We start from the raw sequence: 17500 nt of genomic DNA, 5'->3' as shown, positions 1-17500 counted from the left end.
TCAGTAACCGTTGGGAGAGTAACAGTACCATTAAAGTAACAGGAAATCATGTGTAACACCCTTGAAGGAGCAGGGTACCGGGGCTAGGCTAACACTGACATACCAACCTAACCTAACCTTCACTACAAACACCCATGTCTTCAATCAGCATGCCCACACCAGCTGTTTCTTTAGTTGCTGGGAGAGTTCACCACCACAACCACCACAGCCACCACCACCACCACCATCTCACACAATAAAAAATATATATATATAAAAAATCCCAAAATTAACACCACCTATGACCCTACCAAAAATATACAATAGCCTCGAAAATCCAGGTCAAAAAATGGCTTCCCTGTGTCACCTATATTATTCAAACTTACACTTCTCTCACTCGATGCAGGGGGGGGGGGTATTCTCAAAAAAAAAAAAAAAATATCCGTCTTTCCATTTTAAGACGGGGTGAATATTTTGACAACATTCTCCTGGAAAACTCTGATAGGTGGTGGCGTCTACCATCCACTCACTGAATGTAGTGTTATTTGGACAAAGTGCTATATTCGATGCAAAGGGGAATACGACAGAAATCTTCCAATCCTTCATCTTCCTACCATCCACTCACTCAATGTAGTGTATATATTCGATGCAAAGGGAAATATTCCATGAAAAACTGATCTTCCAATCTTCTATCTTCCTACCATCCACTCACTCAATGTAGTGTATAAGTGAAATACTCCATGAAAATAACTGATCTTCCAATCCTCCATCTTCCTACCATCCACTCACTCAATGTAGTGTATAAGTGAAATACTCCATGAAAATAACAGATCTTCCAATCCTCCAATTTCCTACCATCCACTCACTCAATGTAGTGTATATATTCGATGCAAAGGGAAGTACTCCATGAAAAAACTGACTCCAATCTTCCATCTCCCTACCATCCACTCATTCAATGTAGTGTATATAATCTTCCAATCTTCCATCCATCTATTGTAAAACTGAACGAAGCTTTTGAAAATCTATATAATGATCACAAATGAGAAAAACGAAATCGAAAAAATCCTTACAATCATTCAACTTTCTATATTAAAACTGGTTGAAGATTTTGATAATATTCTTCAGTAAAATTCTCATATTTGTGAATGATAGTTTATATTATTATTATTATTATTATTATTATTATTCCTTTAACGAGGATCTATTGGAGGGCAAGTCTGGTGCCAGCAGCCGCGGTAATTCCAGCTCCAATAGCGTGTATAAAGTTGTTGCGGTTAAAAAGCTCGTGGTTGGTGCTCTTCATCGAGTGTCGCGAGTGGCTGGCAAGTTTACTTTGAAAAAATTAGAGTGCTCAGAGCAGGCTGCATGAGTGGCGTAAATGTCTATGCATGGAATAATGGAATAGGACCTCGATTCTATTTTGTCTGTTTTCCTGGGAGCCTGAGGTAATGACTAATAGAAACAGGCGGGGACATTCGTACTGCGACGCTACAGGTGAAATCCTTGGACCGTCGCGGGACGAACTACTGCGAAAGCGTTTGCCAAGGATGTGTTCATTAATCAAGAACGAGAGTTAGGGGTTCGAAGGCGATCAGATACCGCCCTAGTTCTAACCCTAAACGATGCTGACCGGCGATCCGTTGGCGTTATTCCCATGACCCAGTGGGCAGCTTCCGGAAAACCAAAGTCCTTGAGTTCCGGGGGAGGTATGGTGGCGAAGCTGGAACTTAAAGGAATTGACGGAAGGGCACCACCAGGAGTGCGGCTTAATTTGACTCAACACGGGAAATCTCACCAGGCCCGGACACAGGAAGGACTGACACACTGAGAGCTCCTTCTCGATTCGGTGGGTGGTGGTGCACGGAGGGTCTTAGTTGGCGCAGCGATTAGTCTGGTTAATTCCGATAACGAACGAGACTCTGGCCTATTAACTAGTCGACGGATCTCCATTCATTGGTGTCCGACTCGCAACTTCTTCTTAGAGGGATAAGTGGCAATTCTAGCTGCACGAGATTGAGCAATAACAGACAACGCTGGGTGGTATCCATACATACAAATCATACGTGGTCCCTATGTGCCAAATGGGTTGGTGGAGGATTAGTGCCCCTCCCTGTAGAACAAATAACTCAAAGTCCTTGGCCACCCCGTGTGGGATTATGGCGTCTGGCAATGAATGAATGAAAATGAATTATTATTATTATTATTATTATTTTCATTATTATTATTATTATTGTTATTATTATTATTATTATTATTATTATTATTATTATTATTATTATTTTATTATCATCGGTAAACCAGAAATAATTATGAAAGATCTGCTTAGAAACCTCTCTCTCTCTCTCTCTCTCTCTCTCTCTCTCTCTCTCTCTCTCTCTCTCTAACACACACACACACACACACACACACACACACACACACACACACACAATCTTGCACGCACACTCACGCACCACACGCCAATACCTCATTAACCCAATCATTACCACTCATTCACAGATACTATCCTTAATTTCCCACTTCAAACTTCTCCAATACGTCAATCAATTACCTCCACTCCTCCTCTCTCTCTCTCTCTCTCTCTCTCTCACCTACCTCTCCCCTCTTCCTGGCACCTCCCTCACTCCTCCCCTCTCCTAAGTCCCTCTCCTCCTCTCTCCCCTCCCCTCTTCTCTCTTCCTCCGTCACTCCTCTTCTCCCTACCCTTCCCTCCCCCAACCTCCCCTCACTCTTGCCCCCTCCCCTCCCCCTCCCTCTACCCCTCCTCTTATAAAACATCCCCCAACTTCCCCCTATCCCCCAAAAAGATGATAGTCGACTGCAGGAGGGGAATTTCAGCCTGCAGTCCACTGGGATCAGGTTCAGATAAGCTTACGGCCACAAAACAGCTACTACTACTACTACTACTATTACTACTGCTATTACTACTACCACCACTACTGCTACTACTATTACTACTGCTATTACAACTGCTATTACTACTACCACCACTACTGCTACTACTATTACTACTGCTATTACAACTGCTATTACTACTACCACCACTACTGCTACTACTACTACTACTGTTTCTATTACTACTATACTACTACTACTACTACTACTACTACTACCACTACTATTTCTACTACTACTACTACTACTACTATTACTACTACTACTACTACTACTAACAAAACATCATATTCCATCACTACATTATACATTCATCTCCCCTTCATTTCAACTCTCCCTCTTCATTTTACACTTCACCTCTCCATTTCTCCTCCTATTCATTTCACATTTCCCCTACAATTCTCCAGAGCCCCTCCATTTGGCCGGGAGTGAAAATGCAATATGAAACACACACACACACACACACACACACACACACACACACACACACACACACACACACACACACACACATCCATCCATCCATCCATTTATAATACTGTACACACACACACACACACACACACACACACACACACACACACACACACACACACACACACACACACACACACACACACACACACACACACACACACACACATCCATCAATCCATTTATAATACACACACACACACACACACACACACACACACACACACACACACACACACATCCATCCATCCATTTATAATACACACACACAAACACACACACACACATCCATCCATCCATCCATTTATAATACACACACACACACACACACACACACACACACATCCATCCATCCATTTATAATACACACACACACACACACACACACACACACACACACACACACACAGCAGGAGCATTATTCTCTGAACTCTTGACAGGGGAAATGCTGACAGAATGAGGAATATGCTGCAGCGAGAAGGGTGGAAGGCGAGAGTGAATGAGGCTGGATATATAGATAGATAGATAGATAGATAGATAGAGAAAGAGAGAGAGAGAGATTGACTGAACCGTAATGGGACCCTGATAGACAGGTCCTCTAATCCCGTGGTCTTAGGAGGCTCAGTTACTTATGCTATTTCCCCCATAAGGCACGTTAATTTCCACGTGGACTTAGGCGCCTCCCTGACACCTCGTCTTCACCAACTAATTTCCGCCATTAGACATTAATATTTCTCGTAGACCTAGGAGACTCAGATGCATTTCTTCATTAATTTTTTCCATATGACACGAGGATGTGATTTTTTATTCTCTCTCTCTCTCTCTCTCTCTCTCTCTCTCTCTCTCTCTCTCTCTCTCTCTCTCACACACACACACACACACACACACACACACACACACACACACACACCTACCTGATGGCGGTGTCGCAGAAGCAGGTGATGAAAGTTATTTACGTGGGGTGCGGTCAGCCACACCCTCGTACCCCCGCCCTCCGCAGGCACCACGGACACTACCCTCACGCCCACGCCCACGCCCACGCCACCACCACCTCCGCCCGCCCACTCTCTCGCCGCGCCCACAAGCCCACTCAATATGGATGGGCTCTCCTGTGGGCGGGAAGAGATATTTGGAGATAAATTGGACAGTTTTCAAAAGCTCTTCTCCCTGTCATTCCCTCAATCTTTATCTATCTATCTGTCTATCTATCTGTCGTCTGTCTATCTATTTACTTATATACTTATCTATCTATCTATCTATCTGTAATCCTCGTTCCTACCAGAAAGCTTAACATTAACATTGAAGTGATTTATTTAATGCTAAAGCTTCTCTCTCTCTCTCTCTCTCTCTCTCTCTCTCTCTCTCTCTCTCTCTCTCTCTCTCTCTCTCCTAATGTTGCCCTCCTCACCTCTCCTACCTCACCCACTCTGCCTCACCTTCCCTATATACTTCTGCCTCACCCCTGCCTCACCTCTTCCACTTCACACCTTAGTATACCTGCCTGCCTCACCTCGCCTGCCTCATGTCTCAGCTGCCTCACCCTTCCAATCTCGCATTTCTGCCTAACCCAACCTTGCCCCCCTGCCTTACCCAAGCTTCCCTCCTGCCTCACCCAAGCTTGTCCCCTGCCTCACCCAAACTTGTGTCCTGCCTCACCTCCCCTGCCTCACCTGTGCCTGCTGCCTAACCACTTTGTAGGGGTCTGCATCCAGCGTCACAGGTATGGCTGACGTCACATGGTCTCGATCTAGCGTCTCCACCGTCACCGTCACATTGGCTGGTACGCCCGTCTGACCCTGAGTCACGTCACTCACTAGGAACTTGAGAGTGTACCTGGAGAGAGAGAAAATTAGGGTGTTAAATAGTCTCTCTCTCTCTCTCTCTCTCTCTCTCTCTCTCTCTCTCTCTCTCTCTCTCTCTCTCTCAAATACATTAAAGCAAAGAAGATATAGTTAAGTGTGCAATGATTATTTAAAGCTTCTGTGTGTGTGTGTGTGTGTGTGTGTGTGTGTGTGTGTGTGTGTGTGTGTGTGTGTGTGTGTGTGTGTGTTCAGGCATCTTGGCGGATCTGGAATTTCTCTCTCTCTTTTCCCTAATCATTTTTTAAGGGAAGATGTTTGTCTGAAGCTTGGTCTTATTTCTTTCACACACACACACACACACACACACACACACACACACACACACACACACACACACACACACACACACAACTCACTCACGCACCCACACACCTCACTCTCACTTGACGATCGCTCTTGTAAAAACACTAAGACAAGCCCATACACCACAACAACAACCCAGCTCAAACTACACCACCACATCCATACAACCAGCTCAGATACAACACCCACAACACCCAGGCTTGTAAATACAACACTGGGGTTAAAATACAACAGGGGTTATAAATCAGGTGTGCCTTGTGGGTGTAACTAAAACAGAATTCCCTCGCGACCCACCCTATCGATTACCTTCAAATTTATGTCGCCTCTCTAGCTATAAAACGCCAAAGGGCCCCACTTGTTCCATTATATATAACGTAAGGCCCATCTGCTGCTGTACTGGGTCGCCTTCGCGTGGTGGCACTGATTTAAGTGGGTGGTTCCTCTGCCTGGATAAACACATAGTCCAGAAGAGGTTGGTGGATTGCAGGAAAATGTAGCTTTAGTCTGTAGTACACTGGGTTCACGTTTCATATAAGCCTGGGGTTGCTACTACTACTACTACTGCTACTACTACTACTACCACTACCTACATTACTTCTACTACTACGACACTACCTACATTACTACTACTACTACTACTACTACCCTTCTTACCTTCCACCTGCGTAGGGGTGCCATAATAAGGTGTCCAGTGGCAGTGATGAAAGTGAAGGCTGCTGCTACTACTACTACTACTACTGTTACTACTATTACTACTACTACTACTACCATCCTTACCTTCCATCTTGCGTGTGCGGGGCCATAGTAAGGTGTCCAGTAGTGGTGTTGAGGGTGAAGGCAGGGTGGGATGTAGGAGTGGCCCATTGATACGTTTTTGAAGCCCCATCCCAATCGTCAGGATCTTTCACGTAGACCCGACCTGCGCTGACCACGTTTGTCTGGGGCTGAAGCCAGGAGAAGAATCAGTCACATCACATCACCATCTATCACTATCAGTCACATCACCATCAAAAACCACTATCATCAACGTCTCTCATCATCACTCACATCACCATGAATGATTAGCAGCCACATCACCATCGATCATTATCAGTGTCATCAACATTAGAATCCCATCAGTCATCACCATATCTCATTCTCAGTGTCATCGCCATCAAAAATCAATCACCATCACTTTGTCAATATCATCATCATCCACCATCCACTCACGCGATGTAGTGTTGCCTTCATGAGACCCCACACTAACTGAAAACTCAAATGGTTCCCTGTAACTTCGAAAATCGTTCGTACTACGCTGGGTGGTAATCATATCACCAAAAATGAAACCTGGTGGGGGATAGGGAGGGAGGTGAGGGTTGTTTGTATACTATACCCAGGCAGTGCGGTCTCATGGTTATATCAGTGCCACCACGTGAAGGCGATCCTCTCCAGCGCTATCTGATATAATGAATGTATGTTTTGGGGATTTAGTGTGTGTGTGTGTGTGTGTGTGTGTGCGACTTTATTTTGCTCTTTCTACTTCTTACAGGTGCTGGAGAGGGCCGCCTTCATGTGGTGGCACCAATATAACAGGGTGGTGTAGCTGCCTGGTTATACAAACGTCCCCCAACTCCCTCCCTATCCCCCGAAAGGACGATGGTGGACTGGAGAAGGGTTCTATTTGCCTGCCGTCCACTGAGTTCACGTTCAGATGAGGCTAGGGTTGCTACTACTACTACTACTGCTACTGTACATTGTGAAGAGATGGCAATTTTTACGCCTACTTAAAACAGGAAGATATTAATTCTCTCTCTTAGTCTAACTACAACTACTTGGACGTGGCGAAAATATGAATATAAATCACTATACTCAAAGGTCACAACACTTCCCTCACCCTGCTTTTACACCACATCACATCCACACTCAACCCTCTTCCCAACTATCATATTTTTCCCTGTTCATCACTTTCTTCCACACTGATCTTATTACCCAGGCGTCATCATCACAGTCACCACCTCTCACAGTCACCACTCTCAGCCACAGTCACAACTTCCCCCAGCCATCACCACCACCACCACAATCACCACCTCTCACAATCACCAATCTTCTACTTCAATTACCACTCTCCACCACAGTCCCTCCAACCATCACCAACACCACCACCACCACAATCATCATTCTCCCCCACAATCATACAATTTTCATCCCTATCACCAACCCCTCTCTCCCTCCACCAACGCAGAAAATCGCGAACACTAACGGGAACACACACAGCACCAGCAAATGCCTCAAACTGTGCCAAATTAGATACCACTACGTCGACTGGTGGTTGGTACGAACACTTCACTGCCCGCTGAGAAGAATGCCACTCACATATCTAGACCTCCAGCGTGGGGGAAATCTTTTTATACTCTCTTCTGTCTCATAAAGACTTAATTGAACAAGAAATCTGACAATCTAACCAGAGCTTAGAAAGAACGTAACCCAACAAAATTCCTGCCTAGAACCAAGGAACACAAGAAAGCGCATACATCTCCAGCCTGAGTAAAATTTATGATTCATTCCCACATCCCAATCCGGATCCACCTCAAAATCTAATCAACTCTTCCTTGATCCACTGCCCACCTATCCTCCAAATTTAATCCAAATCCGATTGCCACTTTTTGAAATATCTTGTACACAGACACACATACACAGACACAGATGAATGGTTAATGCCTTGTCCAACTTCCATGGCCAAGGTTATGAATGGTCCTGACTTAATGTGGCTGGAGAGAATGCCTGAAGGACCTAAATGGACTCAAAACATGCCAAAAAAAGACCCAAAAATGACCATTGTGGAAAGCGATGTGAATAATGTTATCGTATTAAACCCGGATGTGATCAATGAATGCAATTGTAACTTGAAGAAGATGAATGTATCTCTCTCTCTCTCTAGCAATTGTAACTTGAAGAAGCTGAATGTATCTCTCTCCCTCCCTCTCTCTCTCTCTCTCTCTCTCTCTCTCTCTCTCTCTTTCTCTCTAGTCTCCCTGAACAGTAATATGCCCCAACTTCCTATCTTAACAAGGAATGATGGAGGGAATGTTGTCTTCGTGGGAAACTTGGAGAAAGGGAGGAGAGAGAGAGAGAGAGAGAGAGAGAGAGAGAGAGAGAGAGAGAGAGAGAGAGATGGATAGTGACTAAGAGGGTGAGAGGGTGATAGTCACGAAGCGAGTGATATTGGCGGTAAGAAAATGAGGAGTGACAGATGAGATGAGATTGGAGGAAAGGAGAGGAAAGGAGAGGAGAGGAGAGAAGAGAAGAGAAGAGAGAAGGAGAGGAGAGGAGAGAAGAAGAGAGAAGGAGAAATGATGAGAAGGGAAGGGGAGGGAAAAGTGGGGAAAGAGGCAGACGAGAGAAACAAGAGAAGGGAAGGAAAAAGGAAAGGAAGGAAGGAATGGGAGGGAAGGAAGGACACACACACACACACACACACACACACACACACACACACACACACACACACACACACACACACACACACACACACACACACACACACACACACACACACACACACCAGGCAATCATTAAACGTAGCCTCTGTTTCGCATCAAGGGCCGGAGGGCGGAATCGCAAAGCATGTATTAGTTTCTATTATCTATTTATCTATCTATAACCAGACGCCTAAATACCGTAGGGGGTGGCCACAAGCAAATCGCCTCCATGTCACCCTGTCCCCTGCCATTTAGCTACCCTCCCCTCAATATACACTCCCCCCTTTCATATACTTTCACCAATCCCCTCCTCTGTCTTCCCTCCCTCTCCCCCTCTCTCCACCTCACGCACATACACTCTCCTAGTTAGTCTCTCACTCTCCACCTCACTCACATACACTCTCCTAGTTAATCCCTCACTCTCCATCCTCTCCACATGATCAAACCACCTCAGTGAATATTTCCCAACGCATTCTATCACATCCACATCCACACCACAACACTCCTTCACTGCTTTCCTGTATGCAGTAAATATTTCCACAGTGGTACTTAAAAATATCACTTTAAATCAATTTTTAAGGACTTTAGGATTCGTTTTAGACTTTCAGAACTGGCCTAGATCAGAAATTACTTTATACCTATTGATATAGTGGATCTGCCTAACTATATTGCTAGAATAATAGATTTCGAAGCATCAGGAAATAGGTGATGTTCCCAGGCCTGGCAGCCAATTTCAGACCTATTCATTTTATAGTGCCTTATTTCCTTTCCCTAGGCGATTTATTTTCTCAGCTTAACTCCACTATGATGGTGTTTTAAAGGATTATTTTGTCTCTCTCGTCATTTTTTTTTTTTCTATTTTTCAAACTGGGTGACTTGCAGCCTTCATGAGAGAGAGAGAGAGAGAGAGAGAGAGAGAGAGAGAGAGAGAGAGAGAGAGAATATTCCCTTTTACCTGGCGTCTTAAAGTTTTACCTGATGGTGATGATGATGATAATAATAATAATAATAATAATAATAATAATGATAATAATAATAATAATAATAATAATGATAATAATAATAATAATAATAATAATGATGGTGACGAAACACTCTTAGGCTTCTGTCATAATATAAAGGGTAGAGAAGTAATGACAATAATAATGATAGTAAATGAAAGAGCTGGTGAAGGCGAGAGTAATCGAAAGCACGAACGGCGGTGGCTAATGCAGTGACCTTGACCTTAGAGAGAGAGAGAGAGAGAGGGGGGGGATAAGCGTGGGGGCAGCTCACGACTCGTACGTTTATGACACGAGTGAGAGTAGAACAGGTGGGCTCTCTCTCTCTCTCTCTCTCTCTCTCTCTCTCTCTCTCTCTCTCTCTCTCTCTCTCTCTCTCTCTCTCTCTCTCTCTCTCTCTATCTATCTATCTATCTATCTTAAATTTAGGTTTTGTACAGGGTATTAGAAAGTCACTGTCGATAGTAGATGAGAAAATCAGAAGAGATCCGCACTTCCACGCCTCACACTTCATACTGAAACGCCTCACACTACGACAACTCCCGCTACAATACCTTTTACTGCCACCCTTCACACTGGCACAGCTCACATAATTCATACTGCCGCGCCACACACACTACCACACCCCTCACAGTGTCATATACTGCCACACGACACACTACCACATTCATGCTTAATACACCCACGCCACACTACCACGCCTCACACTGTCATACCCCATACTGACACACTACCATAGCACACACTCTCACACTACACACTCCTGTAATTTCATCTTCCTAAGCTGAGAGAGGCCTAGTATGATTCACTGCCCATAGATAAAATGCACAAGACGGGAGAGTTAAGATGTACCAAGTGTGAGGTATACGCAGCTGAACTTTTGTCTGTACGAGCCAGTAACTCTTATCCCTGAACAGTCCTATCATACTTCATACTGGCACTCTAATATGATGCGTGAAGAGTGACATGTTCTAAGTGTGAGACAGACGCAGTGGGATAGTCGGCGAACTTTTACCCTTAACTATATAAGCCAGTCATTCCACACACCATCGTATTTTCCAGTCCCCGGCTCGTACGCTGTCTAATTAGAGATCGTGAGTGGTCAGGAACTCGATCATGCTTTGTAATTCCCAGAGATGGGGTGTGTGGCGTGAAGATATTTGCCGTCAACACGAGATTCCTAAAGGTAAATGGTGTCTTCCCTACACTAACCTCGTAACTACTATAAAGTTAGTTTTTGCTGTGAGCGAAACGAGTAAGAACACTGTCAAATACCTATCAGGGTGTGGAAGTTATACTACCATAAAGTTATTTTTTGCTAAGAGCGAAACGAGTAAGAACACTGTCAAATACCTATCAGGGTGTGCACGCCTATACCACGTACACCAAAACTGTTATTCTAGAGACTATTGAAACCTGCAGCCGTGGAAAGTTTACGAGAAAGTACAACATTGCTTTGGTGGTGCATAATGATTTTTCCCGGGACTACTGGGGGCCGCCCCTCCTAATAAGAGGGCGGCCCTTGAGGGATCACACCATACGTATAACCTGGTGCGGGTGAAGCTCTACCACTGTGCAAAAAGTCGCGTTCCTAGGTGGTCCCAACTCAGCCTGAATCCTGGTCCGGGGGAAGGTCTACTATTGTACAAAATTTCGCTTTCCTAACACTGCTTCCATGAGGCTTGAGTGAGTGAGTGAGTGAGAGAATGAGGGAAGGAGTGAGTGAGGGAGTGAGTGAAGGAGGGAGTGACACAGTTAGGGACAGGGACTATATATGGCAGCTCATGTGTGTTTAAAAAAAAAAGTGGAGGGAGTTCACACCTCTGATGCCTTTCCCTGGATCTGCCGCTGCGCTGAATTAGTTTGAGAATAGGAAGAACGAAGAACAGAAAGCGTCATCGTCGGGAAGAGTATTGTCCTCTCTCTCTCTCTCTCTCTCTCTCTCTCTCTCTCTCTCTCTCCCCAACAGAAAAATATACTGCCCAGGTTCACTGTTTTGTATTGTTTTTTTAATTCTCTCCCTCCCTTCCCTCACTCCCTTGACCTTTAGATGGTAGTTGGTGCGGCCGCCGATCATCCACTCACTCGATGTAGTGCGACCTTATGCGACAAGAGTACTCTGAATACCAAGTTAAATATTTACCTCATTGAAATAATTTTTAGTGATAGTCTATGTATGAGATATTTTAACTCAGACACATATAGGTAAAAATTCGAAGACAATGCTATACCTTTTTCCTCAAACTTGGCCTAAAAATTCTCATCTCTCCCTCTTGAATGCTGAGTTGTTACAATAGATTAACACTAGAATCTGATGCTAGTCACGAACAAGTGCTACGGGAAGGATGTAGAGCCGTAGTATTATCTTCTTCTGCCACTGAGCTACGTGAAATGCAAAAGGACGAAAATCTGGGCCCAGTTGGAGTAAAATGAGTCTAGTTATAAAGATCACCTCTCCTCTTACCTTACCTGTGTGTATTATGGCCATGGTGAAGATGATGCAGAAAGAAAGACTAACGAGGAGAGTGTATGTGAGCGATGTGGAGGGAGGGAGAGGGAGGCCGAGGATGAGATGGAGAGATGGAGTGGAGAGGTCTATGAGAGTGTGTGAGCTGGGGGGAGGGCAGCGAAATGGCAGGGGACAGGGTGACATGGAGGCGATTTCTGTGACCACCCCTTACGGGACTACGGCGCCTGACTACAGATAGATAGACAGATAGATAGATAGACAGACAGATAAATAGAGAGAGAGAGATAGTGACGGGCTTTGCAAATGGTGATACAGGTTAACGATATAAAAACACATTACACTATTTACAAAGATCATCTCGACATACTTACACATACACAGATCATCTCAACACACACACACACACACACACACACACACACACACACACACACACACACACACACACACAGATCATTTCATACACATACACAGGTCACCACACGCCTTACCCTGACTGTGTGTATCGTGACTGTCTTTGATGCTGGGGACATGGAGTAACAAAACCATACACAAAAACATATGTACACAGATCTCAACATACACATACACAGATCATCTCAACACACACGTACACAGATCCCATACACATACACAGATCACCACACGCCTTACCTTGACTGTGTGTATCGTGACTATCTTTGATGCTGGCGACATGGGATTATCATTGAGATCACCAATATGAAGAGTAAGGGTGACGGTGGCTGAGAGTGGGGGGGCGCCAGCGTCACCCACGAGGAGAGGAACCAAAAGGGCGCGTCTCTCCTCCCGATCCAGGGAAATGAGGGTGGAAATGATGCCAACGCCACGGCCTTCGTCACCACCTGAAGGGGAATGAGAAGGGACAGAGCTGGTCATATCTCCTGAAGGTGTATCACATCATCTCCTGCTGGTTGTGATGTTTGGGAGTGTTGGGTGAGAGAGAGAGAGAGAGAGAGAGAGAGAGAGAGAGAGAGAGAGAGAGAGAGAGAGAGAGAGAGAGAGAGAGAGATTCATTTCCTCATTATCTCTAACTTTTCTGGTTCTCTCTCTGTCTCTCTCTCTCTTTCTCTCTCTCTCTCTCTCTCTCTCTCTCTCTCTCTCTCTCTCTCTCTCTCTCTCTCACCCATTTCCACTTGTCGTAATGGATCAACATTGTAAAGGATGGCAGGGAAGAGGAGTTAAAATCTGCCATCTCTAAGGGTACTATCATCCACTCACTTGATGTAGTGCTGCCTACTTCTTCCTTCACCTTTACAATCATTTTTCTGTGTCTGCTCTCCTCTCTTCCTGTTTCTCCCATCCTGCATGTCACTTTTTATTACTCTTTTTGTCGTGTGTGTGTGTGTGTGTGTGTGTGCGTGTGTGTGTGTGTGTGTGTGTGTGTGTGTGTGTGTGTGTGTGTGTGTGTGTGTGTGTATGTATATATAGTGTACATCCCTCTCTTTTCCCGTTGCACACACACACACACACACACACACACACACACACACACACACTCTACCTTCCCTCTGCCAGGCCCTGCATCAGTGACCGCTTGGAACTGTACACAGGAAGATAAAAAAACAAACAAACTGGCTTTACAAACACAAAAAAACTAGCCTTGCAAACCTGCCCCTCCACACACCTACCTCTACCCAGTTGGAACACACCGTTTTCAGAGTCGAGGCTGGAAAACAAACTTAAGATAAAACCTCTGTCGCAGCTAAGATATATTTCTGGCGCAACCACACAGGCGGCCAAAGAGTGTGTCCCTAACTGTGTTACTCACTCGCTCACTCACTGAATTACTGTAATTTTTTTTTGGTAGGGTGAAATCTGGCAAACTGCAACCGTAGAGTTTTACAAGCGTCACTTATGGAAAGGTTATTGAGGGGGTGAGGGATACTGAGGGGTGTGTCTCGCGTCTGGGGTGTGTCTAAGGTGTATTTAAGGGATGAGGGGTGTTGGTGGTGCGTCCAGTGTGCGTCTGAGGTGCATTTGAGAGATGCATCGACAGACAATGGACATCTTTTGGGATAGGTACAGCTGAGGTGGGTGCGGGTATCACAGGTGTCCATTGTTTTGCTACATGAAAGACAAGGAAAGGGCAATGAATTATCTCCCTGTCTCTCATTCTTCACGCAAAACTAATCGAATCCTTAAGTCGCATTTTCCTGAGAGTTTGCAAGCTTCCTTATTAGCTTATATTATCAAAGTTTTATCCTACTTAGGCAAGGTAAAATACTCAAAATAAGTCGCTAGAGAAGAGGAGCTAAGAAGCCTCCAATGTCAACAAAAAAAGGCCCCAGGTATGAAAGCAAAGGACTCAGGGACTAGATATTAAAGCGTCATATTAAATCGATGCAAGAGAATGTTGAGGTGTAATAAGCAAAATAAATCGCTAAGGAAGAGGTGTTGCGTATCCTCTCATACCAGGGACTCATGGACCTAGATACTGGAGAGTCACAAGGGTCCCCAGAGGCAAATAATTTTAAGTGATGGCGGGGAGAGTCCAGGCAGCAGACTATAAATCATGGGAGTGTATTGAGTAAAGAGAAGGGTGAAGAGGGTGTGGGTGTGCACAGAGGGAGAAGTGTGTGGAGTAAGAGAAGGGTGTGTAGGGTGTAGGTGTACTTGAAGGGGGAAAGCCTAGCATAACTCACGCCTCTATGAAGAACCAGGAGCTGTGTATGTGGAAAGGGACTCCTTCACGTGGTGGGACTGATATAACCTGATGAACAGAGTAGTATGGAAAGGACAATTCTAAAAAATAACCCCTCTCTCTCTCTCTCTCTCTCTCTCTCTCTCTCTCTCTCTCTCTCTCTCTTCCTATCTCTCTCTCTCTCTCCCTCACTTTACTTACGTTCATCAAATTCCACCTTGACCGCGGACCGTATGTGTGGTGGGGCGTGGGGGTCAAGGGTCAGCGAATACGGGGGACCGTGACCTTGCTGCCAGTTGTCCGGGTCACCTAACTTGACCTCGGCTACCTTCTGGGGTCGCCCGTTCTCCTCCACCTCGACCTCGACGGGATCGGCTAGGAACGGCGGGTTGTCGTTCACGTCTGTTACATTCACCTGGGAGAAGAAGAATAAGAAGGATTGAGTAGTTTTGTGTGTGTGTGTGTGTGTGTGTGTGTGTGTGTGTGTGTGTGTGTGTGTGTGTGTGTGTGTGTGTGTGTGTGTGTGTGTGTGTGTGTGTGTGTGTGTGTGTGTGTCCGACTCTGAGTACTGGTTTAAAAGTCCACTCCTCCTTATAGTCTCCTACGTACCACACACCTCCACATGTCCCCACTTCGGCACTAACACCCACCGTCCATACTGGATACGTGCTGGGGCTGACTCATACATGGTGCACTGATACTAGAGGGAGTGTGTTTTCGGCATGTCGGAGGGTCTTCTGGCACACCAATAAATTCTGTTATAAAAGAATTCATATCTAACCATAATCTTGAAACTCACTGAAAGCTTTGCAGTGGCTATCCTTGTCGCGTTCCTATCATCCAAATCAGCGTATGGATGGAGTATGATGTCTTTCTCCCTGTCCCACTTAACCCTCTTAAATCACTAATGGCAGCTCATAAACTCGGTAAATATTAGGCTCCTGACCTGTCCCTGAACAACCGATTATAACAGTAACTTGCCCTTTCGCTAAACAAAAAAACGTTTGAAACATATATTCTATTTTCTGCGTTATATATCGTTAAATTAAGGGGGGTTTCTTCTTTTTCTTTTATGCAAGGAAGAAGGAACCAAAGGCCAGGAGCCCGCAAACCGTTCCTTCCAAGAAAACCAAAAACAGTGCAAAAGAGAGCCCAATTCAAGATCCCTTCTTTTCGAGATGCCTGGACACACTGTGGTAACTTTGCCTCTACTTCTACTTCTGTTCTACTTTCCACACACACACGAAACTCACCGAAAGTGTAGCCGTGGCTGTCCTTGGTGGATCTCCATCATCCACGGCAAGGACACGGACGGAATGAGCCGGCAAGGTCTCTCTATCAAGTTCCCCTGCCAACCTCACCCCACCAGCCTCATCCACACTGAACTGTCCTCCAGGGTCAGTTCTTGTGTCGATTTTGTACCTCACGCGGCTCTCCCCTCCCTGTGTGGTGGGGAAAGTGGGTGGGATTAGTGGTGCAGGTGGTGTGGTGTGTGGTAAGGTGGGTGGTGTGGTGTGGTAGTGGTTAGGAGGGTGGTGGTGGTGTGGTACTTAGATGGGTGGTGGTGGTGTTGCATGGGTAGGTGAGTGGTGGTGGTGTGGCATGGGTTAGGTGGGTGGTGGTGGTGTGGTACTTAGGTGGGTGGTGGTGGTGTGGTACTTAGGTGGGTGGTGGTGGTGTGGTACTTAGGTGGGTGGTGGCGGTGTGGTAGTGGTTAGGTGGGTGGTGGTGTGGCATGGGTTAGGTGAGTGGTGGTGGTGTGGTACTTAGATGGGTGGTGGTGGTGTGGTAGTGGTTAGGTGGGTGGTGCTGATGGTAGTGGAGATGGTGACTCTTGTAACTGTGCTGTGGGTGTTGATACGGTAAAAATGATGGTGCTATTAAGGTAGTGATAGTAGTAGTGGTAGTGGTAGTGGTAGATGGTAGTCATAGTGAGAGTGATGGTGGCAAGTGATGATGAAGATAATGATGATGATGAAGATGATGAAGATAATAATGATGATGATGATGATCGTTTTAATAATGAGAGTAAACAACAATACCTCGTTATCACATACATATCCACAACATAAACATTGATAAATATTATTGATGAATTATATAAATCTACCTGAATTATTGTACTCCGGATAGATTACGTTTAATGGAAAGCTCAATGTTTGGGCTGCAATATTGTTGACAAGTTCCCAGGCACACACACACACACACACACACACACACACACACACACACACACACACACACACACACACACACACACACACACACACACACACACACACACCACAAATACACACGCACACCACAAATACACACGCAGACACACACCACAAATACACACACACACACACACACACACACACACACACACACACGACTGAGCAGACGGCGACTCA

At 45.2% G+C, this 17500-nt stretch overlaps 1 protein-coding gene across 1 annotated transcript in view; it reads right to left on the bottom strand.

Moving 5' to 3' along the window:
* The window catches only part of LOC145409940 (putative neural-cadherin 2), a 226438-nt gene that overhangs the window by 30329 nt on the left and 178609 nt on the right, over positions 1 to 17500 (bottom strand). Inside the window, exons 13-18 of the mRNA XM_080280200.1 lie at positions 16358 to 16546; positions 15306 to 15519; positions 13097 to 13305; positions 6291 to 6457; positions 5019 to 5181; positions 4263 to 4454 (exon numbers count right to left, since the gene is read on the bottom strand). Coding sequence (XP_080136326.1) covers positions 4263 to 4454; positions 5019 to 5181; positions 6291 to 6457; positions 13097 to 13305; positions 15306 to 15519; positions 16358 to 16546 — 1134 coding nt within the window. The remainder of the gene's footprint in view (positions 1 to 4262; positions 4455 to 5018; positions 5182 to 6290; positions 6458 to 13096; positions 13306 to 15305; positions 15520 to 16357; positions 16547 to 17500) is intronic.

This window comes from Coenobita brevimanus, chromosome 83 (genome assembly GCF_032717465.1).
Source record: "Coenobita brevimanus isolate Jiangsu-jjx chromosome 83, ASM3271746v2, whole genome shotgun sequence".
Lineage (NCBI taxonomy): Eukaryota > Metazoa > Arthropoda > Malacostraca > Decapoda > Coenobitidae > Coenobita > Coenobita brevimanus.
This window is presented reverse-complemented; position numbering and strand designations above follow the sequence as displayed.